Source organism: Microcaecilia unicolor, chromosome 6 (assembly GCF_901765095.1).
Source record: "Microcaecilia unicolor chromosome 6, aMicUni1.1, whole genome shotgun sequence".
Taxonomy (NCBI): Eukaryota; Metazoa; Chordata; class Amphibia; order Gymnophiona; family Siphonopidae; genus Microcaecilia; species Microcaecilia unicolor.
The window spans coordinates 313636170-313663153 of NC_044036.1; the positions used below are offsets into that span (position 1 = coordinate 313636170).

The following is a 26984-nucleotide window of genomic DNA, read 5'->3' on the forward strand; positions in this document are numbered from 1 at the left end:
GCAGGCTCAATGTGGCTTACATAGTTTTGTTAACATTGTCATTCCAGCATATCAGATACAGTTAGTATTGTGCAGAGATTAAGTAAGGGAAGAAAGAAGAAGGAAGGGAGTGATTAGGGTAATTATAGAAGGTGGGCTTTCATAACTGAGTGGGTTGGTGAGGTGGATTAGTGAGGCTATAGGTTCTCGTTGTAGGCCTTGTTGAAGAAATATGTCTTCAGAGATTTGCGAAAGATAATTGTTTCTTTGTTTTCAGGTCTGTAGGTAGTGCATTCCATAACTGTGTGGTCATTTAAGAGAAGGTAGTGGCATGCATCAGCTTGTATTTTAGTCCTTTACAACTGGGGAAGTGCAGATTGAGAAATTTGCGGGATGATCTTGTGGCGTTTCTGGGGGGTAGGTCCACGAGGTTTAGCATGTAGATTGGGGCGTCTGCATGAACGATTTTGTGTACAATCGTGCAGATCTTGAACGCAATGCGTTCCTTGAGTGGGAGCCAGTGAAGTTTCTCTCTTAGGGGTTTTGCACTTTCATATTTATGCAATCGGCTGGAAGCCAGGCAGCCACAACGAGAGGTACAGACCTCTTGTTAGCTTTCCCGGAGTTTTCCTGCGTTAGGGCAAGCGGAAAACTTTAGTGCATCTCATTCCAATAGGGTTTCTAAACTATTTGCTCATCTGCATTCCGTTTTCGTTAGCTGCTGTCGTCTTCGGAAAAAGGCCTTTAATGCATGTCACGGTTTAAAACTTGTTCGTTAAAGGGTTGTAAAAGGGTCGTTAAAGTTTAGTGCATCTGGCCCTCTATCACTGCTGGAAAAGCAAATGCCAGTTAATGTGTCATAGGCAGCGCAGACTTTAGGGTTCATTTTCAAAACACTTTGGCCCCGATCCTCAAAGGAAAGGGAAAGGGAAATGGGACTTGATATACCGTAAACGCGGGTGCCAGAGACCATTAGTGTCATACTAGAACTTGCATTTACCTGTGCAGAATATTCAGAGACCCGGAGCGCGGGAACAAATGAGCACCCAAATGAACAATGCAAATAGCATGCTAATGTAGTCAAGCTCATGTTAATAAGGTCATTTTGTATTCCTCCCCAATGATCAGAAAAGAGCGCGCGAAACAAAAAATAACGCCCGGTCAGAGCAGGCGTCAGGCTGTTGGAAGAGAGGATTTCACATGATTCTCATGCTTCTCTGTAAAATCTTTTAAGTAAGTAAGTACAAAACAGTAGAGGAGACCAAAAAAAAAGGAAGCTCTTGCAGATGGTGTCCAGATTCTCTTTATTGATTCTTCCCAAAAGAAAAACAGTAGAAAAGACCCGACACGACTCGTGTTTCGGCTGTACTGGCCTGCATCAGGAGTCTAAAAACTTGTCATATGATTCGTATCGCCAGAAAATCCTCGAAACAATCGATCAGTAGGTAGGTGCTGCATAAAATTAGAACATTTCGCCGACAATCGCTGGCAGGACGCAGCTCATGTGAGTAGTGAAAAAGCTGGATGCACGTTTTTTTTTTAATTAAATGGAGCTTTATTCAAATTGTTCTTGCCATCTGCACCCTGAAGCAGTTTTAACGAAACACTGGGCACTGTTGGCCAGGGGGAAAGGCAGCATTTTGAGACATCCACCAGATGCCATCTCTGTGCTTCATTTATTTATAAGCGCCTTTCAGACGATGTTGCTTTATTATTCTGGAAGGTTTTTGCCTATGATTAAGTAAGGATCTTTTCAGATCGACACGGCTCTATAAACCTTGTTGGGTTTGAGCTACCTTGAGGCTTTTCCTTCCTTTTTCACTGGAAATACATCACAGTTTCATAGTGATACGTGGGGATTAATTTTGAGTTGTGTGCTTTGGTAATCCCACATCCATCTGTGTTACTGTAGTTGGTTCACATGTTTACAATTCACTTTTATATCTTGTCATTCACAGTACTTTGTAAGCCATGTGCTTATAGTTACAAATACGCAATACATTGCATACTGATAATCATCTTCTATAACTTTGCTTTGATCGTTTTATCATCATCCATGATCTTGTTGTAACACCAACTGTATTGTCTCCTGGAATGGCGATAACAGGTTTTTTTTGTAAGCCACATTGAGCCTCCAAATAGGTGGGAAAATGTGGGATACAAATGCAATAAATAAATAAAAATAAATAAATAAATAAATAAAATACACAAGACATTGCATACTGTGTATTTAAAATGTGCAGAACATGAATGCACAGCTGGTTGGCTGACTGATTGGCTTCCTGACTAGAGAGTTTGTAAAGCCTAGTGGTGCCCAGTCCACAGGGCACACCCAAGCATTCTGGCTTTTCGGACATCTGTAATGAATATTCACAAGACGTAAAAATTCTCTTCCTACGTATATCTAACATGGCACCCAAGCTGTTAAGGCACAGGTGAACCTTTGCTGTCCTGATATAAACAAGCAAAACATATTTATCTTATGTTCTAAGACAGGTGTAGCTTTTCCACATAAGTTTGTGCTGATATGTTCTAAGATTTTATTCTGTTCTTTATATCTGTTAGTTGCTTAATTATTTAGGTTCTAAGCAACATATAAAAAGTAAGACTGGTGCATCCATCATGAGCTACAGAATTAAAACAACAGCAGATATTAAATAAAACTTAATTGCTATTAGCCTAACAGGTTGCAAAATAGAATCCATCTATCTTACAGCTCTGGCCCTGCTCTGCTCAACTTCCAGTGGTTGCATGTTCACTTGCATAGAACCACATGCCATTCACTGGCAGAATGAATTTTTATGTGTGTATTATATAAATCTCTATGTCTGCATGTAAAATGCTGTTTGATGAGCAAAGGACTTATAACATTCCCCCATATTTCCAAACTATTGCATGCATATTCATTATGGGAATCTTGAAAACCCAACTGGTTGAGTGTTCCAAGGACCGGCTAAGAACTACACATCTAGATAGGGAACCCTCTGGATCACTGATTGTTCAAGTATGGTGACTGGACACTGAGACACTGCAGGCTGGGTCAGGTTGCTACCTTAATACTAGCCAGAACCAGCGCACCTTCCATCTGAACCTTTTATACCATCCTACAGGTTCTGGCAAAACACAGAAGTCTTCATAAAAAGAGACTAGGTCAATATTTTCTTTTTCAGAAATAATACTAATTATAATGCCCAAATTCCTCATAACCATAATTTATTAAGGGGGTCCTTTTACCAAATGGTGGTAAAAGGAGCCCTGTGGTGCTATCAGCGTATGGATTTGCTACGCGCCAAGGCCCCCTTGTACTGCCACCGGTAAAAGCCATTTTTTTCTGGAAGTACATGGCTGTTCATTAAGCCAAGGCATTTACACATGGTCATTTCCTGGGGGAGCCCTTCCTATTTAGGGGGTGGTATGGGCTCTGCTGGACATGCCCCCCTGCACTAACCACTAGGCTACTCCTCCACAGTATGAAGTGAACCCAATTGGAGGAGTAGCCTAGTGGTTAGTGCAGTGGACCTTGATCCTGGGGAACTGAGTTCAATTCCCACTGCAGCTCCTTGTGACTCTGGGCAAGTTCACTTAACCCTCCATTGCCCCTGGTACAAAATAAGTACCTGAATATATGTAAACCACTTTGAATGTAGTTGCAAAATACCACAGAAAGGTGGTATATCAAGTCCCACTTCCCTTTCCCTATTTGAGATTCTACATGGAATGTTGTTATTCCACTAGCAACATTCCATGTAGAAGCCTGCCCTTGCAGATCAGCAATGCGGCCGCGCAGGCTTCTGTTTCTGTGAGTCTGTGCAGGACGTCAGACTCACAGAAACAAAAGCCTGCGCGGCCACATTGCTGATCTGCAAGGGCAAGCTTCTACATAGAATGTTGCTAGTGGAGGAGTAGCCTAGTGGTTAGTACAATGGACTTTGATCCTGGGGAACTGAGTTCAATTCCCACTGCAGCTCCTTGTGACTCTGGGCAAGTTCACTTAACCCTCCATTACCCCATAACTATCTGAATATATGTAAACCACTTTGAATGTCGTTGCAAAAACCTCAGCAAGGCAGTATATCAAGTCCCATTTCATTTTCTCCGGGAACAAGGTCTGCTGTACTAACCACCAGGCTACTCCTCCATTCCACTCCACCACCATGTACCTGGGTCTCTCCAAGGATGTATAGCATTCTCTCTTACTTTTTTCCTCTCAGTGAAAAATGTGTATCCCCCTCCCACCCATTGATGCCTATGAAGTTGAGCCATGTAACTGGCTCAGAGCTAATTTAAAAGGAGATGGCTTTTAGTTTAGTGACTGAACTTTCAGTTTGCATTTTTATAATTTTTGTCCTTAAATTTGAGAGGACATTAGTGTCAAGTTAAAATATAATATGCTCCTGACACGAGTAAGGATAAGGAGGCTTTGGCTTTGGAAAGCTAGTTAAAAACCCCCCAAAACAAAACATATTATTAAGTTAGCCCAATAAAAAGGTATCGTCTTATTTTACTTTTTTTTTTTAATTAATCTTTACGGGTTAAACTAATACACTGAACATGTCCCCACATGCTAAACCAGAGAGCAGCAGCCAAGGGTTGTAATTACTCCCTAGAGTAACCTAACCACTGGACGAAATCCATGACCACTTAAAGTTCAGAAAATCACTCAAGACTCACCTATTCAAAGCAGCCTACCCCAACGACCTGAACCTGTATACCCTGGAGGAAAGGAAAGGAGGAACAGGGGTGAAATGATACAGACGTTCAAATATTTGAAAGGTATTAATCCGCAAACGAATCTTTTCCAGAGATGGGAAGGCGGTAGAACGAGAGGGCATGAAATGAGATTGAAGGGGGGGCAGACTCAAAAAAGATGTCAGGAAGTATTTTTTCACAGAGAGAGTGGTGGATGCTTGGAATGCCCTCCCGCGGGAGGTGGTGGAGATGAAAACGGTAACAGAATTCAAACATGCGTGGGATATACATAAAGGAATCCTGTGCAGAAGGAATGGATCCTCAGGAGCTTAGCTGAAATTGGGTGGCGGAGCCGGTGGGGGGAAGAGGGGTTGGTGGTTGGGAGGCGAGGATAGTGCTGGGTAGACTTATACGGTCTGTGCCCTGAAAAAGACAGGTACAAATCAAGGTAAGGTATACACATATGAGTTTATCTTGTTGGGCAGACTGGACGGACCGTGCAGGTCTTTTTCTGCCCTCATCTACTACATTACTATGATCCAACATAAAATCCCAGCACCCAGCATAACTAATGATCCTACTGCACAATTCATAATCTTCACCTCTTTCGATCCCTTGATACCTGATCCAAACCTACCTCATCTGATCACAATATTGTATCCGAATTGGCAACAGCCTATAAGGTACTATGTAAGCCACGCTGAGCCTGCAAATAGGTGGGGAAATGTGGGGTACAAATGTAACAAATAAATAAATAAATCTACCTAGGTAACGTTCAAATGTTTGATTAGAACGTCTAAAGCGTAACTCATTCAACATCCTTTCAAACTAGGGAGCTAATAAGCTACTAGAGGTCTATCCTTTGCAAGTCGTATTTTTAACTTCGAATTTACTAAACCAAAGTTCAAAGTCTGACTACTACAGCAAGTCTGAACTAGCAAAATAGAAAGATCACGGGAAGGTGAGGCTGCTAGATGCAGAGGAGCATCGGAGGGGGGCGAGAGAGCAGCCAGTGGGAGGGGTTTTAGTGGGTTCAATCGGGATCCGAAGTGCGAACAGGCGGCGTTAGCCGGAGCCAAGGAACTTCGGCCAGAGACCCAGAGTAGCTGAGAAAAAGTTTGCAATGAAGCCGGGAAGGAGCAGCGTGGTGGCCTCCGGACAGGCTGGGGACTGAGCAGAGCTGGGAGCCCTCCTCCCTGACTCGCCCAATGCTCCCCCCGGGCGTTAGAGTTTGCTGCATGGCCAGGAGGAACCGAATCTGCGTTTGTTTGCTGGCTGTATTAACGGTCTCTACGGTCCTGTACGGGCACTATTACATCACATCAGAATCTCCCGGGAGCCCCAAGGCAAGGGCCAGGTAAGGAGAAAAACTGGGGAAGGGCCCGCCAGGCTGCGACCTGGGCCAACTTCATTCACAGCTCTAGAGGACAGCCTCATTGAAACTACACACTACAAAAACCAGACAAGTCAAAAGAGATCAAAGCCGTTTTGCTATGGGCGGAGGGAGGGACGGTGCTCATTCTTCCTCCTGCACGTTTGGGGAAGTTGCCCTGGTCTGGATGCTGAGTAATAAAGTGAAAAAATACTTTTGTAAATGCCTGAACGTACTATTTTTCCAAATTACCAGACGACAAAGCCCCCCTGTTCCCTCCCACCTATCCAGTGTAATTGATTAATCTGTACATTGTAAGCCACTTTGAGTCTGCTTTATGTGGAAAAAAGTGGGGTATAAATATTCATAAATAAATAAATATGCCCCTCTATCCCCCACCCCTTTATTGCTGTCCATTAACTCTTTAGAATCAGGCCCTATGTAATGCTTTTCTGTGCATTGGCTCTCCTTAATGTAAGGCCAGATATAGGAGAAGTTATCAACCTGGATTACCATTAAGAGGTGTTATTTTATTGTTAAAACACCAGTTATTAGTCTTATTGCATAAAATGGGATCTGTGCTAAAATAACACCTCTTAACAGTACCTCACCTTGATAACTCCCCCCCTCCCCTCAATAGGGCTGTCTATGCTACTTGCCTCTCATTTTGTAATTACACATTGTGATGAAGCAGGGAGAGTATTTATTATCTGTTTCCCACCGATCATATTTCTCCTTCCCACTACCAATAGGGAACTTCTAGGCTCTAAAAGCTTTCAATGATAAGCAGCATCACACAGAGCTGCCAAGTTACCCATTCCAGGAAGGAGACGTTTTGGCTAGTCCTGGTTTAAAGCATACATCCCAAAGTAGTGTAGTACTGTATTTGTAGTCCAATGAAAACAGTGCTGTAGGTCCCATTATGCAACAGGCTGAGGTTCGCAGAAGTTTAGGACCGGTCTCCTGGAATGGGTAACTTGACAGCTCTGCATTACAGTTGCTTTTCGTGGCCAAATCCAGAAGAAATTTCAGAGCAAACATGTAAATGCAGGTGGACAGAACCCTAGAAGCGCCATGCTTTTCCACTGTTTGCTCTTATAATTCCGCAAATTCCCCCACGTGGTTAGATGCGGATAACACAAAAAAAAAAAATGTCAGGCAACCCTAAGAAATTACACTAATTGTGTTACATTATGAAATTTAAAATAAGACATTTTTAAAATAAAAATGTCTGAAGTGACTTCCTAAACAATACATTATTTTGACTAGATCTAACTGCATAGGGAAGCAGGGCTGGTCTTAGGGCGAGGCGACCGCATAGGGCCTCGCGCTCAAAGGGGCCCCGCGCGCCGCGCCTGAAGTCGCCCTGCCCCGACCGCCCAAGCTCCAGTCCCCCCGCCCTCTGAACGTGTGGGCGGGACCAGAGCTGAGCAAGGGAAAGGAAGGCTCCCGAAGCGCCGCCCAGCAGCTCGCACACTTTTCACTGCTGCTGTTACCTGCCGGTGGCTGTAACCCGTCGTCGACGACGAGGTAACTTTTACAATTCAGAGGGAGGGGGGCTTTGGAGCTGGTGGGTGGGAGGGAGAGAGACAGGCCTTGGAGCTTGGAGGGAGGGAGACCTTGGAGCTGGGTGGGAGGGGGGCCTTGGAGCTGGTGGGTGGGTGGGTGGGAGGGAGAGAGACTGGCCTTGGAGCTGGGTGGGAGGGTGGCCTTGGAGCTGGGGAGCCCAGCCCTGGAACTGGGGAGCCCAGGGGATGCCCCCCCCCCCCACCAAATTGGTCTGCATAGGGCCCCGCACTTGCTAAGACCGGCCCTGTAGGGAAGTTGCTGCTGCCTGCAAGTTAAACCCCCAAGGTAAAATAAGTCTTGGAGCATTGTCATTTAGGATCAGGGTAGTGAGTAACAAAGGGTCATGAAACATTCTTTTATTATTGGGAAAAATAATAAGCACAGCCAGCTATGGGGTTGCCATTCTGTATAAAATCATGAAGGCTAGAACGCAAACCTTGACGTGAATGCATGCCTCCACCTGTAGCCAATGCAGGTATTTATGCAATGGCATAACTCTCTTGTATTTAGGGGCAGAAAAAAGAAGCAGAGCTGCCATATTCCGGATAGTTTGGAGCTTTTTAAAGAAATTATTTTGGCAACCTGCATAAGCAACATTACAGTAATCTAGAGATAACAGTAAGAGAGATTAAATTTCGGTTTTAGGGAGGCTTAGGCCGCCTCCTCCTCCTGAGATATGGGACAGAGGTTTAGAGAGCCTTACTTTAAATGCTGCTTATTTACTTAATTTCTTTTATGCCACCTGCAAGACAAAAAGCTATTGATGCTGTCTGCATTCAGGTATAGTGGGTAGTTTTTCTGTCCCTGTCCTGCTGCACTAACCGTTAGGCCAGTGGTTACCAAACCTGGTACTGGGAGTCACCCCAGCCAGTCAGGTTTTCAGAATACCTACAATGAATAGTCGTGAGATTAGGTTGGAAGATTCCTTTCAAAATTGCTTTGTTAAGGCCTTGCATGATATGTTTCCTCTATGTTTGACTTCTACTTTGAAAATTTAGAAGCCATCTAGAAGTCTTAAGATCAACAGAGCCTGTATCAGTTACCTTCTTTCAGACATGTTAGATTAGATGTCTATAGGGATGCAATTTTTAGGATTTCTGGCCCAAATGTTTGGAATTTTTTTGCCACAGCATCTAGGACTGATTGACACAATTGTTACCTGTCAAAAGCAATTGAATGACTTTCTCTTTCAGCAAGCTTTCTCATGAGTGTTGAAAAACCCTTTGAGGCTTTCAGATATTGGACTGTTTTTAATTATGTAATTATTCTTTTTTTTTGTTTTATGTGTAAAAGAGCCCCTATTTGCACTAAGGCCTGGTGCACTCATTGTTTGCTGCGCTAGAACCCTCTGATCATTCTGCGCTGGTAAATGTGGGTGCTAGAACGGCGCTAATGGGCCTCTAGTGTCCATGTGTATTTTTTTAATACTTTTTTTATGATCAATGGTCAGTACAATCATCAAGGTAAACAGAACCACGTGAAACAAAAAAACCCAACAGTGATATATTTCCCAAAAAATTTGAACTTTCCCACTCATATTGCAAAAGACAGATACGAGTTCCTCTTAAGCATGAGATTATCACCCATGGCACCAAGCATTGAGACCTTTTATTTTGTATAAGTCCCCCCCCCCCCATCCCAAAAAATACACACTCAAACCAGTCTATTACGCCACCCAACACAATCCCCCATATCCACCCACACATCAGGACCCAACCCCCCCACCCCCCTTATTGCCATGGGGCCAGGAAATAGTTAAGAAGTTAATCACTTGTGGGACAGGAGTCTAAAAAAGATTTCCACAAGGCCGCATAACATCTCTATCAACATGAAATAAATGTTTGTAAGTGTGGACTTCAAGCTGTGCCCACTCCCTCATGCTGGCTGGCCGCTGTTGCATAGGGGCGAAGCTTCGGACATCTAGTGAGATAAAATCACCTTTTTAACCAATAACAAAGCATTACATAGAAAACTGTGTTGTGGAATAGAGAAACCCTGCACCTGCAGAGTGTCTTGAGAACCCAGAAGCAAAGTGCCATAATCCCAATTCGAGGCAACCCCCACGGTCTGTTCCAACATGGACAACGCCTCTCGCCACATACTAAGAAAGAGTGAACTACTACTACTACTATTTAGCATTTCTATAGCGCTACAAAGCATACGCAGCGCTGCACAAACATAGAAGAAAGACAGTCCCTGCTCAAAGAGCTAACAATCTAATAGACAAAAAATAAATAAAGTAAGCAAATCAAATCAATTAATGTGAACAGGAAGGAAGAGAGGAGGGTAGGTGGAGGCGAGTGGTTACAAGTGGTTACGAGTCAAAAGCAATGTTAAAGAGGTGGGCTTTCAGTCTAGATTTAAAGGTGGCCAAGGATGGGGCAAGATGTAGGGGCTCAGGAAGTTTATTCCAGGCGTAGGGTGCAGCGAGACAGAAGGCGCGAAGTCTGGAGTTGGCAGTAGTGGAGAAGGGAACAGATAAGAAGGATTTATCCATGGAGCGGAGTGCACGGGAAGGGGTGTAGGGATGGACGAGTGTGGAGAGATACTGGGGAGCAGCAGAGTGAGTACATTTATAGGTTAGTAGAAGAAGTTTGAACAGGATGCGAAAACGGATAGGGGGCCAGTGAAGGGTCTTGAGGAGAGGGGTAGTATGAGTAAAGCGACCCTGGCGGAAGATGAGACGGGCAGCAGAGTTTTGAACCGACTGGAGAGGGGAGAGGTGACTAAGTGGGAGGCCAGCAAGAAGCAGATTGCAGTAGTCTAAGCGAGAGGTGACAAGGTTGTGGATGAGGGTTTTGGTAGAGTGCTCGGAAAGAAAGGGGCGGATTTTACGGATGTTGTAAAGAAAGAAACGACAGGTCTTGGCAATCTGCTGGATATGAGCAGAGAAGGAGAGAGAAGAGTCAAAGATGACCCCAAGGTTTTGAGCTGAGGAGACAGGGAGAATGAGAGAGCCATCAACAGAAATAGAAATGGGGGGAGCAGGGAGGTGGGTTTGGGGGGGAAAATGAGAAGCTCGGTTTTGGTCATATTTAATTTCAGGTGGCGTTGAGACATCCAGACAGCAATGTCAGACAAGCACGCTGAAACTTTGGTTTGGATGCAAGGTGAGATATCAGGGGTAGAAAGGTAGATTTGGGAGTCATCAGCATAGAGATGGTAGGAAAAGCCATGGGATGAGATTACCAGTGAACCAGGGAGCCCAGGCAGTGCTTTCAATTTATACAGGTTTCATCATCCCATAAACCACACTGAACCCCCTCGGACCCTAGAGATATACGCCCTATGCAGGATTTTGAACTGTACCTCCTGCGATGCCACCAGCTTAGTACATTTCAATCAGCGTGGCAAAAAGACCCATAGATTGTTGATTATTGCATTGTAAACCCAGCTCCCTATTCCAAGTTTCCTGTAGTGTTATAATAACCCCCGCCCCCCATCCTTGAGGTAACCTTGAGGGCCTTATACCAGAAAGATAGTGTTGAGTGCAACAGATGTCTGGTAAAATAAACGGTGACGTTTCCCAAAGCCCAGGGTCTCCCTATGAGCCTTGTGCAGCACATTTCAGTAGTGCCTTACTTGAAGGTATGAAAAGAAACAGTGGCAAGGCAATTGCCACGCAGCCCAAGCCTGAGCAAAGGATGGAAAGATCCCTCTCTGCCAGTATATTGCAACCCCTGTCTGCCCATTTTCTACTAGTTGGAAACTCCCAAGTTCCCCTCCAGAAACAGAAAAGGTGACACCTCCGGACTGCGGTCCTGCCAACACCTCCACCACTTCCATACCTGTCATATAGGCACCAAAAATTGTAATCTGTGCCTGGGTCTCCCTGTCCATGAATGAGATCAAAAAGTGTTAAAGGGGAGCTCCACCCTGACACCTACCCTATGGGGAAGAATTTGTCTGTGCTCGTAAAGGCCTCATGCAGTCAGCGTGTAATAGCAACTACATTATATACCCTAATATCTGGCACATTAAGTGCTTTTGATAAAAAGGACCTGTCCAAGATGAGCTTTGCCATACTGATGTGCTCCTTTTCTTTTGATGGTCGGCACCCATGGCAATGTATGGAAATGGTGCTTCAGCACTTCTCCCCACTATCTTCCTGTGCATAAGCCAAGAACAAGGTGATAATCAGTAAGTAAACAGTGATTAATACAAGCCAGGGAGGCACAACAGATTGTCATTATCAGCTACTTGAGGCAAGGTGGAGTAGGGTGTTTAAAGTACCAAAATGCAGATAGCTGACAAATGTGTGCATAAGGCTGGCAGTGCTCAAATATTAAAGGCATCTGTGATGTCCACGAGGCCTCTGCACAGAGCAGAATGTGGAAACTTCCAGTTGTGAGAGTAGAATGCAGGGCTAGTGTTGGGGGGGGGGGGGGGGGGAGTGCAAACAAGGGCACTTGCCCTATGCCAGAAGGGGTTCCAAGCCTGCCCAAAATTGAAGGCAGCACACCTTGCAAATTTCTGCTCTGGGCCCCCATGCTAGAAGGGGTTCCAAGCCTACCCAAAATTGAAGGCAGCACACCTTGCAAATTTCTGCTCTGGGCCCCAGGATGTCTAACCCCAGCCCTAGTAGAATGTGTTACAACTGATAGAGAGGGTCCTGCTGCTGAAATCTATATGTACTTATGAGTCACTAGCAAAAGAAAAGAGGAAGTCCAAAACGGAAACAAACAGCAAGCAAAGGGTGGCATAAAAACACATGGAAAGGTTTGTGGGTAAAATCAGCCTTTTTATTTAAAGGGCCTGACACAGTCACCGTGTTTTAACTCCAAAGCCTCCGTCAGGAGTCTGAAAGGGACACACATAAATATCACAATTAATTCATGAACGAATGAGTAACAAACATATAGAAAACATATATGTAAAAAGCACAATTAAAATTTGCAAGCAGATATACTCATAAACTGATTCAAAGTGTATAAATACCTCTAAAAGCAATAAATATAATAATACATAAATATTATGTAAAAAAAACATCATGCAGGTGTTTGTTTATCAGCTTTCCCCACTGAAGCTTTTTTTAAATTACATCCGCCAGACGTTTTATTGGTATGTCGTTCCTCTTTTACATTACATTTTTAGCATTTCCTTGTTTCTTAATTTGCTTTATAATATGTGTTCCAGATGGTCTTGTACCCATGTAATTCTTGTCAATGGTACGATGTTCTTTTGTATCAATTTTTCTTGATGATTTTTTTTTTACTTATTGTATCTAATTTGTACTTTTTCAGCTGCTGTTTTGCACTTTGTCATATTGTTTGCAATAAGGGATCTGGCATCACTTACCCTGTTTGCTAAGGGCTGTGTCGGCTTAGCGCTCTTCAGCCATTAGCGCAGGGGGGGGGGGGGGATAGTGTCCCACAGCATCCACTTCAACATCAAGCTTTGTTAAGGCAGCCAACTGGATCCAGATTCACAGGACAGGATTGATCCTGTCCTGTGGTAACAGTGGTTAGCGTATCTGGGTTTAGAAAAGGTTTGGACAAATTCCTGGAGGAAAAGTCCTTAGTCTGCTATTGAGACAGACATGGGAAGCCACTGCTTGCCCTGGGATTTGTAGTATGGAATGTTGCTACTCTGAGATTCTGCATGGAATCTTGTTACTCTTTAGGATTCCAGAATCTTGCTATTCTTTGGGGTTCTACATGGAATGTTGCCACGATTTGGATTTCTGCCAGGTACTCGTGACCTGGCTTGGCCACTGTTTTGAAAACAGGATACTGGGTTAGATGGATCATTGGTCTGACCCAGTATGGCTACTCACATGTTCTTATGGAGAATAGTGGTATCCTGAAATTTTGTTTACAAGTCTCTCCTTCAAATTCAGTCTAACCAGCTACTGATTAATGTCCGGGTAACAACATGCTTTTTGTTCTCTGACCAGAATACATTTTAATGCTAGAATCTTAAATAGTGTAATATCTATCATTCCTGTAGTAGGAACTGAGCTATGCACAATAAGCTATTTGAAGCAAGCCCTGTCCTCTAATCACCAAGCATCTCTTATTGCCTTCTTCTGGGTCATTTGACACTTTGGAACCCAGTAGGTCTTTGCTTGGCTGTACAACACCTAATCTCCCTACTCTAGAGAGAGCAGTGGAATGCTGGTAGACAATGGATCTCTGAGAGTCTGTTTGTTTGTGTCCCTTCATGCATTGCTAAGCCAGGATAGGAAATCAAGAGGCAGCTCAAAGAGCCACATCAATCTAGAAGACTCAAGTAGGCCAAGAAGGTTGAAATGCTATTGAAGAGCATGTAGAACTAAACACAGTGTGAAATACTCTGAAAACAATGACATTCACTTTGAGAAGACAAGCTATGTTCTCTGAAAATGTGAAGCTTGCTTCTAAGAACAGCACAACCCATTGCCCAGGAAACCACCCCCAGAGCTTGTTAGGGCACCATTACCAGGTACAATCTCTGTACTAGACCTTAGTTGCAAGTTTCATTCTGGAGAATGAATGCGGAAACAGGAAATGAGGGCTGGACCAGAGGCAGAGCTAAGAGGGAAGAGAAGGGAAGGCAGCCCACTCACCGAGCCTGTTCGCGTTTCATTGCTGCCGGGACCCCGGTAAGAGGAGGGGAGGGGAGGGTAGCAGAGGGGTCAGCTCTGTGTTTTTTAAATGCCTTTTAAATTCTGGGTGGGCGGCATGCAGGAAGGCGAGGGGTAGGCGAAGGACTGTTGTGGGAGTGGGAGAAGAGATCGGGCTGGAACTGAGGAGTTGGAGGGAGGGTATGGAACTCGTAGGGGGGGGTCTGGAACTCGGAGGAAGGGAGGGTCTGGAACTCGGAGGGAGGGAGGGAGGGAGGGGGGTCTGGAACTCGGAAGGGGGTCCCGCCTCCTGGCTTCGAATGTAATATAGTTATTTGCTCTTGCAACGTTCCAATGTGGGAGAGTGACGTCAGCTGGTGGTTACGAACGCAGCCAGAGACATTGGAATGTTGCAAGAGCAAATTATTATATTAGATATGCACATTTGGCTGTGCAGTTGTATGCACAATTTATAGAATTAGGGGTTAGTGCATTAGGAAGTATAGGATAGGGTTTACGCACACACTGGGCCAAATTCTATAAATGGCACCTTTTAAAAATCGGTGCCAAAAAGCCACGTGGTAAAGTTAGGCGTACTTTATAGAATATGCTCATGCGGCATTCTTGCATCTAAAATTTAGATTCACCCATTTAGGCCACGTAAAACCAGGCCTAAATACCTGTGCCTAAATTAGGCGCACATTGGATATATTCCATAATAGTGCGCATAGTTATTTTGAAACGCCCACAACCTACCAATTCCATACCCAAGGCCAAGCCCCTTTGTGACTACATGGATTAGAATTTATGCGAATTGCGTTGTAGAATATGCCTCAGTGGCGTAGGAAGGGGGGGGGCGGTCCGCCCCGGGTGCACGCCGCTGGGGGGTGTCGGCGCCTCGCTGGTTCCTTGCTCTCTCTGCCCCAGAACAGGTTACTTCCTGTTCCGGGGCAGAGCGAGCAAGGAACCAGCGAGGCGCCGACACCCCCCCAGCGGCGTGCTCTCGGCGGATTGGCCCGCCCACCCGCCCCTCACCGCCTTCCAGGTATGTTTTCGCGGGCGGGCGGGGTGTTGCGCTACGGAGGGGTGAGGGTGCGTCGCGCTGCACCCGGGGGGGGGGTGCGCAGCGGCGACCCGCCCCGGGTGTCAGCTGCCCTCGTGACACCACTGATATGCCTAGAAAGATGTGCTCGTAAATTCTAATTAAAGCCACTTAGTGCTGCTAATTGGTTAAGTACCAGTTATTAGCTTGTTAATCAGTTAAGTTCACGCAATTTGACCATGCGGTCAAATTAGCACGCACAACTTAGGGTGCCATATATAGAATTTGAGGGACTATGAGCAAATTATTAGAGCTGCCACATATACTTCTACTAGTACTTAACATTTCTAGAGCTCTACTAGGGTTACGTAGCGCTGTACTTCTATACCGCTCCTACCGCCAGGTTCTGAGTGGTTTACATCGATAAAACAAAACCAAGACAGTCTCCTGAGAATCTACATTATACACATTTCTTTGAAAACAAGATCTTTAAATTTATTTTAAATAAGAAAAAATGTAACTGAGGTTTAAAACAGGGATGCAAACTTTTCCATATCTTTGGTGCTTGGACAGCAAGAAGTCTGTCATATAATTTAAATCTCTTTACTCCCCTGAATGAGGGAGAGACAAAAAAAAAATGAATTATGGTAAGACCTAACCCTGTTGTTAGGCATAAACTTGAATGCGAGCGATTCCCGTGTGGCAAATGAGAGGAAGCCCATTCAGTTCCTATGGGCTTCCTCTCATTTGCCATGGGGCAATCGGTAGTGTGGATTTGTAAAAAAAAGCCCTAAGTGATTTAACGGGTAACTAGACATTCATCATTGAATGACATATAAGAAGGACCTTGGTACACTGGCTCCCATAGCTGGCTTAAAGAAGGTAATAAGGAGCAACATATCAGATATTTTAAAATTTAAAAATCGCTATCCCCAAAGCGTGTCATTTGGAAATCCTTAGGGGCCCTTATACTAAGCTGCGTTTAAGCGTCTACATGCGCCAGAATGGAGTTACCGCCTGGCTACCACATGGCTCTTGCGGTAATTTCATTTTTGGCGTGTGTCCGACACGCGCACTGCAAAATTTTATTTTTGGATGCGCTTATTGGGCGCGCGCCAAGGGGCATTTGATGCGCATAGGTCATTACCGCCCGGTTACCATGTGAGACTTTACTGCTAGGTCAATGGCTGGCGGTAAGGTCTCGGACCCAAAATGGACACGCAGCAATTTTCATTTTGCCGCACGTCCATTTTCGGCAAACATTTTTGGATGCGCGTATTGGGCATGCGCCAAGTGGCATTTGATACGCGTAGGTCATTACCGCCCGGTTACGACTTGAGACTTTACCGCTAGGTCAATGGCTGGCGGTAAGGTCTCGGACCCAAAATGGACGCGCGGCAATTTTCATTTTGCCGCACGTCCATTTTCGGCAAAAATTTTAAAAAGGCATTTTTTTTTTTTGCAGGTGCGCTGAAAAATGATTCTGGGCGTGCCCAAAACACACGTCTACAGTACCGCAGGCTATTTTTTCAGCGCACCTTAGTAAAAGGACCCCTTAGTTCTGAATCATTCTTTTTCTGATGAAGATAGTTTTATTTAACTTCTTCATTTGTATTGCTTTAAAATTGCTGATTAACCATTGGAAGGATGATTCAAATTTATCAGTATACATGCGGTAGAACTGGGTTATATTGTATAGAAACTATGAAAATAAAGCAAATCTCCCCGTTCGTAGCATTAAAAATGAAAGCAACTGGATATCTTTCTCTTCTGTTAATCTGCAATCAACAACATTTCTACATTTTGCTCTTGTGCTAAAATTAATATGCTTGTTAATGTTAGTATTTATTTTTTATTGCATTTGTATCCCACATTTTCCCACCTATTTGCGGGCTCAGTGTGGCTTACAATGCATTGTAATGATGGAAGTACAATGTGTTACAACACAATTATGGTTACATTTTGAGGAGTTAAGTTAGAACAAGGTCCAGGTATCGTTAAGGGGAGTAAAACAATGGGGAAAAACGATTGAACACTAGAAGAACAACGGATACTGGTAGGGCGACAGAACATTAGCAGGAGAACTTTCAGGCTTAATGTTTATTACCTGTAAAATTTAGGTTTAAGTTTGTTGAAGTTACGGGGGATAGTAGTACTGAGGAGAATGTATTGCTGCATTGTTTACAGTGTGTGTGGACTTCATGTGTTTTGATCTTTTCGATAGACTTTTTCAAAGAGATGAGTCTTTAATAGTTTGCGGAAGTCGACCAGTTCGTAGATCATTTTCATGTTTCGTGGTAGTTTGTTCCAGAATTGCGTGCTCATGTAAGAAAAGGTGGACGCATGTAGCACTTTGTATTTTATGCCTTTGCAATTAGGGAAGTGGAGGTTGAGGAAAGTTCGGGATGATCTTTTAGCGTTTCTGGGTGGTAGGTCTATTAAGTCAGACATGTAGGCTGGGGCTTCACCGTGAATGATTTTGTGGACTAGTGTGCATACTTTAAAAGTAATGCGTTCCTTGAGTGGCAGTATATCATTGATCAAATGTTAACAGTATTGTTTCTTGTAAATGTTTATTATGTTTTTTAAAAACTTTCAATAAAAATATGTAAAAAAAAAAAAATAATAATAATAATGAGCAAAGCATATTGAGGTGGCAATTAGCCCTGGTTCCTAGTTTAATGAAGGTAAGCTAGCAGCACTGATTCTTAATCAGACAAGGGACCTTCTAGTACTAGGACACAAGATACAGGTGAGTCAGGTTTTGTTTTTTGTTTTTTTTGCTCCTGTTGGGAGTTTTTGAGTGTGAAATGCATTGATACAGGAGCTGATCATCTAAAACCAAATTTCCTACTGCCTAAGCTAAGCAGAGTCATCTAATTGGTTTAGCAGCCTGATTTTGCCTTTTCAAAGTACTGGGAAATGTGGAGAGCCAGCAGGTCTGCCCACCAGTTTCATGGTCTTACTGATTTTTCTCTCTGTGTTGTAGCTGGTCTCAGCAGACTGTGGATCAGCTGAGCATTCAGAGTTTACCTGGAGAGGTGGAAAGAGCAGCTAATGATGCTGAGGAAAGGACTGAAAAAAGGTAAATCTATTTTAGGGATGTGAGCACTGACGCCTGGTTAAGATCACTATAATTGTAATCTCTAAGATTAGTATAATTTGGTTAAGAGAATTTCACCCACCTCCTTAATGGGCCGATGATCAGAAGCGAACGCAGGCGCTAGAGGCTGTTAGCGCCATACTAGCGCCTGCATTTGCTACCGCCCCATGATCAGAGCCCCCCCCCCCCAAGTGCGTGAAACAATGTGCTTGCGGGCTCGGAACGCAACTACCATGCAAATGTATGCAAAACAGGGCTCTTAGCGCAAGTAGCATGCAAATGCATGCTAAACCTATTCATCCCCAATGATTAGTGACCAGCGCACCAAAGATTGGCTCGCTGGCCATGGCAAACTCTATGCCAGCTCGGAGCTGGCATTAGGGTTTGCAGACCATTGGGGAGGAATGGTGAGCCCTGTCCAGTATGCTAGCAGCCCCCCCCCCCCCTAGCGACAGGGGGCTGGAGGTCCCTCCCAACCCCCCCCCCCGACACAGGTTCAGGGGGGCTGGAGATCCGGTAGAATGATTATGGTTTTGTGAGTTTTCCTCTAATTGCCTTTGTTCTGCTTATTATGATCTTGTGCCAGTAATTCCTGTCCATGAATTAATCTCTGATTGAAAACACGCTTAACGAGTGCCAACAATTATTATTCCTTCACTATGAAAGCTTCATGTAACCTGGTGCTAGGGCATTCTACTACTGTTACTGCTAGTTGTTACTCAAGTTATGCCCTGTAGTCAAACAAAATTAACTCTTGGCCCATTGGCCGTTGGAACTGTTCCAGGCCTACAAGGAACTGTGCACTTGAAACATAACCTCTTGACTTAGGTTCTCAACAGACTTTTCACCTCTTTTTTTTTTTTTTTTTTTTTCCACTGCAGACAGACAGCACCAAATCATGTCCCTGAAAGAGCCAAATTTCCTCCCAGCCAAGAAAAGGTTAGTAAAACAACCCATTCTGCTATTCCTGGGAGAGATGTACACAGTGTGGAATTCTGCATGGGAAATGGGAGTCAGCAGCAGCAGCCACTGAGCTAGAAAGAGGACGGGCGGCACACATATCAAACATATAAACGGCGAGTGACCGAACTCGCTCGCAAATGCGCAGTAAAGACCCTCTCTGTCCCGCCCCCGCGTCAATACGTGATGTCGGGGGCGGGACAGAGAGGGTCTCTACTGCGCAAGGGGAGGGACGAAACCGCCGTCGCTACCGCTTCCCTCCCCCCCCAAGGTCGCCGCCACCACTCCCCCCACCCGGAGTCGCCGCCACCACCCACCCTCCACCCGGGCCGGACCCTCGTTCTGCTATAGAAACAGCGTCAATGCAGCACACAGCTCAGCTGAGCTGCCGTCGGCCTTCCTTCCCTGCCTGTGTCCCGCCCTCGCCCACGAGGGCGGGACACAGGCAGAGAAGGAAGGCCGACGGCAGCTCAGCTGAGCTGTGTGCTGCATTGACGCTGTTTCTATAGCGAAGCGAGGGCCCGGCCCGGGCGGAGGGGTGGCGGCGACTCCGGGGGGGGGGGGGCGTAACGTTGACCTCGGAGGGGCAGCGACGAGCTCAGCCGCGGGGGGGGCCTTGCAGCGGCGAGAAGGGGCCTTTCAACCCCCCCCCCCCCCGTCCTATACTAGCCCGTTTTTACGGGCTCAACGGCTAGTAACCGCATATAGGCCAGAAAAAAGGAGGCTAGCGTTGGCATGAACATTGGAAGGTGAAAGTAGCCAAGGCGGCATCAGTTATGTGGCCCAGTAGGAAAAATGAGCTGCAGTAGCAGGGTTGCCTTGTACATCTGTTCTAGGGGAGGCGGCCACAGGAGTGAAGCCTGGAAGTGACAGGGGTAAGGTTGAAACTATAAAACAGAACTGGGGGTTGGGGTAAGAGAAATTTGAGATATTCAAATGTGAGCTTGGGGTGTCTAGCCTGGTGTAAGGGCAGGCTAAAAGAAATCTGGAAGGGCGGTAAGCATCCGGGGGCAGGGAGCTGGGATGTTAAGCCTGGGGAGCAAAGAGGGAGCGAGAAAGGAGAGGGAGATTTTGAGGAATGGGGAGGGAGGGCTAGGGGCAGTGAAATATATTTTTGGTTGGAGGGGCCAAACAATCTCCAGCCCTGCCCCCGAGCTCTTTAGTTGCTGATGCTGTGTTGAACAAAATATTGGTGGGGTCATAGCTCTTGTGACCCACCCTGTTCTGCTGCTATGGGGAGGATGGAAACTGGGGACAAGCTGAACCACTTCCTCTCTTGTTGCATGATTCTAAGGCAGTGGTTCCCAAGCCTGTCCTGGGTGAATCCCAGCCATTCAGGTTTTCAGGATATCCACAATGAATATTTATGAGATCAATCTGCATACACGGCCTCCTTGGTATGCAAGTCTATCTCATCCATATTCATTGTGGATAGCCTGAAACCCTAACTGGCTGGACTTCACTTGGGGGCAGGTTTGGGAACCCCTGGTCTAAGGCCTTATAGTCCTGCTTTTCATAGAAGCATTGGAAGTACATGTTCTCAGAGACAATTGGGTAAACCCAGGTCTGTCCTGAACTATCTCATCCTGTCCAAGTGTCCCTACTTAATTTCCCAGCACAAAATAAAACTAAAACGATTTCAATAAGCCCCTGACCCTTTCTCCTTTCAGTCCGGTTCACCCTGTCAAGGCTCTCTGAAGTCTAAAGTGAAGACCGACCCATTGTATGGGGAACGCTTCAGCTTCAATGTACCAGTTTTGATGTGGGACAAACACTTCACTCCTGTGACGTGGAACAGCCTACGAGACCGGAAGGTTCCCTATGGCTGGCACGGCATCTCCTATTCAGGTACAGGATCTGCAGTGGTAACAAATTGCATTTAGAAGTTGCAGATGACATGGACTAGGGTTTTATATAGTTTTTTATTTTTTATTTATAACAATTTTACAAGCACTAAAATAACTTGCCAGAAATACAGAGAAAATAACACACACAAATTATTTTAATCAGGTAATTCTATACTCTTCCTTAGACCACAAAATAGGGAGAGTGAAACAAGACAAGGAGTGGTGGAGGGGCTTCTGTGTTTCAATGACTCAAGAGGGCTATGCTGAAGGGTTACTCATATCAGACAGGCCTCTGAGGAGAAACCAGTCAAAGAGTGTCCCAAACTAGTGAGAGTGGAAAGATGGCGACCTGAAGCTCGTACGCTCAACGGCCCAGCTGTCCTCTGAAGTTCTGTCTTTGTTTACTTGAAATTTCCTCTCTGCATTTGCAGTTACCTTAACTGAGATGAAGGGGACAATGGGAGGTTAGCCACCGATGGCCAGCGTTTTGTCCCCTGTGCAGCAAGTGTGGGACCGCTGCACGACGAGCTGCCCACAGATGACTGGGTTAGTGAGTCCTTTGATTAGCGCCGGCGAAGGAGCGTCGATGCTCTTGGACCTGGAAACAACTTCATTGCTCCCGAATCATTTAACCACCATGTCCAAAGGAGTGGAGGAGTGAGTTAGGAGTGTATGCTGAAACGGAAGTCGTTTACAGCTGAACCTATGTCAGCAGTGCCACTCCTAAACCCATAAGAGCTATCAGCTTGGAGTTTTTGGCTCCGGTGGAGGTTACATTGAATATCATCTGGAAGACGCTCCAGGACCTAACGGTGGTAGTAAATAATTTTGCTTTAGATATAATCTTATTAGTGAGCCACATGGATAATTGAATCAAATCCTCTGAGAATGAAAAATTGATACAGCAAACGAAGTTCTACAGGAGTAGGAAACGGTTAAGATTTTGAAAATGATAATAGACCAGAAAATTTTGAACAAAATGAATATTATTACAGATGATTAATATCGAGATTGTTGTTTTCCCAGAGTTCTGGGTATGACTCCTAAAGTTTTTTCCTCTGAAATGATTCCTCTTAGTACATTAATTCAAAAGGAGTGAAGCCTGTGAAACTGGGATTACCTTAATCAGTGGGAATTGGATTAGAGATTCAAGTGTTTGTATTGTTAAATGATTTCTGGTTTTAAAAGAGAAAAAAAATGCAATCAGGTGTATGATTTCCACTAATATTGGACAATAAGTATGTTTCCAACGAAATTAATTGACTATACACCGTTTTGGGTTTGAAGAAGCCAACCAGACGATCAATGTGGAATAATGATTCAGATAAATAATTACTGGGGATAATCAGGTTAATACCACATTTTCTTTGTTTACTGTTGTTTTATATAGTTTTACTATTCTCATTTTGCCTTCTAGTAGGACTCCATATGATCACTTTTCAGCACATAGAATAATTACAACTTTTTGTTTTTAATTTGTAAAAGAACTTTATTGAAACATGGAAGAAAACCACCAAGTAAACAGTCATACTTATTACAAGAAGATTACAAGTATGTAGTAGCATAACCAATTAAATCCAATGTCTGCTTTGAAATAGCTACACAAACCTCCAACAACCCCCTATTGCATAGTATAAACCCTTCCCCTCAAACCCAAGGGGGCCAGATCTTCGAGAGGGAGATTTAATCCATGCCCCCAGCTCATCCCCACTCCATCCAGCCACACACCCCCAGACCAGCCCACATAGGCACCCGGTATAAGAGGCTTGGGATAGTCGGATCATGATTGACAGGTCGAACTTGGACCGACCACGACGCAACCACGACACCGCCATCAGCCCCCAGTTCCGCCCGCCTGGGGCTTGCCGCTTGGCCCAGCCCGCCACATTCATCTTTGTTGTTTTGGACCGACGCGACCACGACGCCGAGCCGACACGCCATCCCAAATTCAGCCCAGCCCCAGGCAGTTGAGTTCCGCCCGCCCAGCTCGCTCGGGCTCTCACACCGGCGCGCCGCAGTCCTGTGCCTGCAATGCTACTGCTTCTTCTTTCTGTCCCGCACGAGTCTTGCAGGGCCGGCCCAACACGGTAAGCGAGGTAAGCATGGCAGGGGGGCGCTGACCTCTGGAGGGCGCCGCCACGCCATGCTTACCTCGCCCTCCCACTCCCATGTCCCAACTGCCTGCCCTCTTCTCCCCCCACAAGATCCCTTTCCTTTTTTTTCCCTTTTAAATTTACCTCCGGCAGCGCAGCGTCAGTGAAAGTGCTCCCAGTGAAAGCGCTTCCCTTCGCTCAGTGTCCCGCCTTCTTCTGATGTCATGGGGAGAAGAGGGTGGGCAGTTGGGGCAGGGGAGAGAGGAGCATGGAGGGACATGGAGTGGAGGAGTGGCCTAGTGGTTAGGGTGGTGGACTTTGGTCCTGGGGAACTGAGGAACTGAGTTCGATTCCCACTTCAGGCACAGGCAGCAAATTATGACTCTGGGCAAGTCACTTAACCCTCCATTGCCCCATGTAAGCCGCATTGAGCCTGCCATGAGTGGGAAAGCGCGGGGTACAAATGTAACAAAAATAAATAAATGGATGGGATGGCAGGGCTCAGAGAGAGAGGGGAATTGCTGGATATGGATGAATGGAGGGGGGCAGGGGAGAGAGGAGCATGGATGGACATGGATGGGAGGACAGGGCCCAGGGAGAGAGAGGAATTGCTGGATATGGGTGAATGGAGGGGGGCAGGGGAGTGAGGAACATGGATGGGAGAACAGGGCTCAGGGAGAGAGGAGAAATTGCTGGACATAGAGGGGAGGGGAGGGAAGAGAGAGGAAGGAGATGAGATGAGGGAAAAGGAAGAGAGGAGAAAAACTGCACATGGATGGAGAAAATAGGCAGAAGCTGGATCCACTGGACAGTCAAGTCTGCGGAGGACCCAGCTTTTACTTACGGATGTAGGACAAGAAATGAAGAAGAAAGGCGGAAAGGAAGCCCTGGAAACGGAGTTAAGAGGACAGATAGCAGCAGAATCGGATACTGGGCCAGCATGATAAAAAAAAAAGTCACCAGAAAACAAAGGTAGAAAAGATCGTTTTATTTATATTACTAGTAAAAAAAGGCCCGTTTCTGACACAAATGAAATGGGCGCTAGCAAGTTTTTCCTCATAGTGTATATGTTTTGGAGAGTGTATGTGAAAGTGACTGTGTGTGTGAGAGAGAGAGTGAAAGTGCAAGTATGTGTGAGAGAGAGAGTGAGTCTGGGTGTGAGTGTGTCTGTGAGAGAGTGTGTGTGTGAGAATGCAGTGTGATAGAGAGAGAGAGTGTGTGTTTCACACAGATACAGTGTGTGCGAGAGAGTGTGTGTGAGACACTGATTCTCTGTGAGACTGAGTGTATGAGACCAAGCGAGTGTGTAAGTGACTGTGTGACACATAGAGAGTGAATGTGAATCACTGTGAGACATAGAGTGTGTGAGAGTGAGAGACAGAAAGACATTGTCTGTGAGAGAGAGTGTGTGAGAGAGAGAGAGTGTGTGTGTGACATAGATACCTCCCTCCCTTTCTCTCTATGGTGTCAGGCCCCCCTCTTTTTCTGGTGTCTGAGATTGCCGCCACTGCACCTAAGCAATTGGTGTGCTGGAGGAGGGGGAGAGAGAGAGTGTGTGTGTGTGTGGGGGGGGGGATGTGTTGGAGGGGTTCAGCTTTGAAGAAGAGGGGTGTGGGGTGTTCAGGAAGCGCTGACAGATGAGAGTGAGTGTGTGTGTGTGTGGGGGGGAGGTTCAGGAAGCAATGCCAGATGACATTGTGAGTGAGTGTGTGTGTGGGGGGGGGGGGGCAGGGGGTTCAGGAAGCGCTGCCAGATGAGAGAGAGAGAGTGAGTGAGTGCGTGTGTGTGTATGGGGTTTCTGGAAGCACTGCCAGATGAGTGTGTGTGTGTGTTTTGGGGGGGCTGTGGGGGGTGTGTTGGGGGTTTCAGCTTGGAAGAAGAGGGGTGTGGGTGGTTCAGGAAGCGCTGCCAGATGAGTGAGTGAGTGTGTGTGTGTGTGTGGGGGGGGGGGGGGTTTCAAGCATTGCCAGATGAGAGTGAGTGTTTGTGGCGTGGGTTCAGGAAGCACTGGCAGATGAGAGAGTGAGTGTTTGTGTGTGTGTGTGGAGGGGGGGGGTTCAGGAAGCGGGGCCAAATGAGAGTAAGTGTGTGTGTGTGTGTGGGGGGGGGGGGGGTTCAGGAATGGCTGCCAGATTAGTGAGTGACTGTGTGTGGGGGGTTGCAGGGGTTTCAGGAAGCGCTGCCAGATGAGACATAGTGAGTGTGTTGGGAGGGGGGGTGGAGGGGGGGTCAGGAAGCGATGGCAGATGAGATTTTGAGTGAGAGAGTATGTATGTTGGAGGGGTGTGTTGGGTGGTTCAGCTTGGAAGAAGAGAGGTGTGGGGGGGGGGGGAGAGTCTGGAAGCGCTGCCAGATGAGTGAGTGTGAGTGTGGGGGGGCGGTTTATCAAGCGTTTGCAGATGAGAGTGAGTTTGTGTGTGTGTGTGTGGTTGTGGCAGGGGTTTCAGGAAGCGCTGCAATATGAGACAGAGTGTGTGTGTGTGGGGGGGGGGGGGGGTCAGGAACCGGTGCCAGATGAGTGTGTGGGGGGGGGGCAGGGGTTTCAGGAAGCGCTGCCAGATGAGAGAATGTGTGTGTGTGGGAGCAGGGTTTTCAGGAAGCGCTGCCAGATGAGAGAGTTACTGTGTGTATGTGTTGGGGGGGGGGGGGTTAGGAAGTGTGGCCAAATGACAGTGAGTAAGTGTGTGTGTTTGGTTGGTTGGGGGGGTTCAGGAACCGCTGCCAGATGAGTGAGTGAGTGTGTGTGGGGGGGGCAGGGGTTTTTGGAAGCGTTGTTTTGAAGATGAGGGAAGGTAGCGCTGCCAGATTGCCGGGTTTTTTTTCGTTTATTGCCATCACTGCCTCCTCCGCACGATGTGCCCCCACCCCCGCCGCCATCCCACCCACCGTTCGTTACGTAGTTTTGCTGGCGGGGGACCCAAAATCCCACCAGCAGAATTCCTTTGTTGTCTGCTGACTCCGCTTGTTCTTCTGCATTGCTAGCCTTTGCTGGGCGGGGTTCTGTGCATCGGACGTCCTGCACGTGCATGACGTCAGACGCACAGAAGCCCTGCCTGCATAGGCTAGTAAATGATGAAGTTCACGCCGGAGTCTGAAGACAGGACTTGTGCTGGCGGGGTTTCGTGTCCCCCGCCAGCAAAGCTACGCGATGGTGGGTGGCTTTGGGGGGCGGCTCGAGGGGGGGGGGTGGTTGTTGCACCTCCATCATTTTGTTGGCTGGGCTTTTTTTCTTCTCATGAGCTTTGTTGGTTGTTTTGGTGGGGCGGTGCGTGAGGTGGGGGCTGCGCGGTGGGGGGGGTGTTGGTCCTCTGTCATTCTGTGTGTGGGGCTTTCTTTGTAACTCCGTTGCTTTTGGGTGGTTTGCGAGGTTGTTTCCCAGCGTTTCCTAGGCAGGGGGAGGAGTGTTTCCGCGTGTTTCCCTACTCTTCCCCCTGCCTGGATGCGGTCCCTTCTTTCATTTTTGTTTTGGTTTTCCGCCCTCGACGTCATTGCGTTTGATGCGAGGGCGGGGCAGCGAGTCTTGGTCAGTGGCTTCACCACCATGAACTTACAAACCGTTCTGGAAGTCTGAGTGACTTCAGAACGTTGTCCTCAGAACGTTGAGGGTGAGTTTTATTATATTAGATAGTGTTTGGAATATGTCCACTTTGAGAATCAGGTGCTCAGCATTAAAAGTTTATATTTATTTACTTATTTTTTCCCACATTAAACATGAATTAGGGTGTTTTGTGGCTGTACATGAGAATTGTGATATTATGATCCCTTGTTTCATATTGTTGACGGTCT

At 46.2% G+C, this 26984-nt stretch overlaps 1 protein-coding gene across 2 annotated transcripts in view; it reads left to right on the top strand.

The window, feature by feature from the left end:
• The first annotated feature begins 5666 nt into the window (after positions 1 to 5666).
• Positions 5667 to 26984, top strand: part of ST6GALNAC2 (ST6 N-acetylgalactosaminide alpha-2,6-sialyltransferase 2) — a 41461-nt gene continuing 20143 nt past the window's right edge. Inside the window, exons 1-4 of one of the 2 annotated variants that reach the window (XM_030208183.1) lie at positions 5667 to 6025; positions 18185 to 18280; positions 19180 to 19237; positions 20929 to 21106. In XM_030208183.1, the coding sequence (XP_030064043.1) occupies positions 5877 to 6025; positions 18185 to 18280; positions 19180 to 19237; positions 20929 to 21106 (481 nt within the window). In that variant the 5' untranslated portion in view covers positions 5667 to 5876. The remainder of the gene's footprint in view (positions 6026 to 18184; positions 18281 to 19179; positions 19238 to 20928; positions 21107 to 26984) is intronic. The other variant, XM_030208182.1, reaches the window with a different exon arrangement.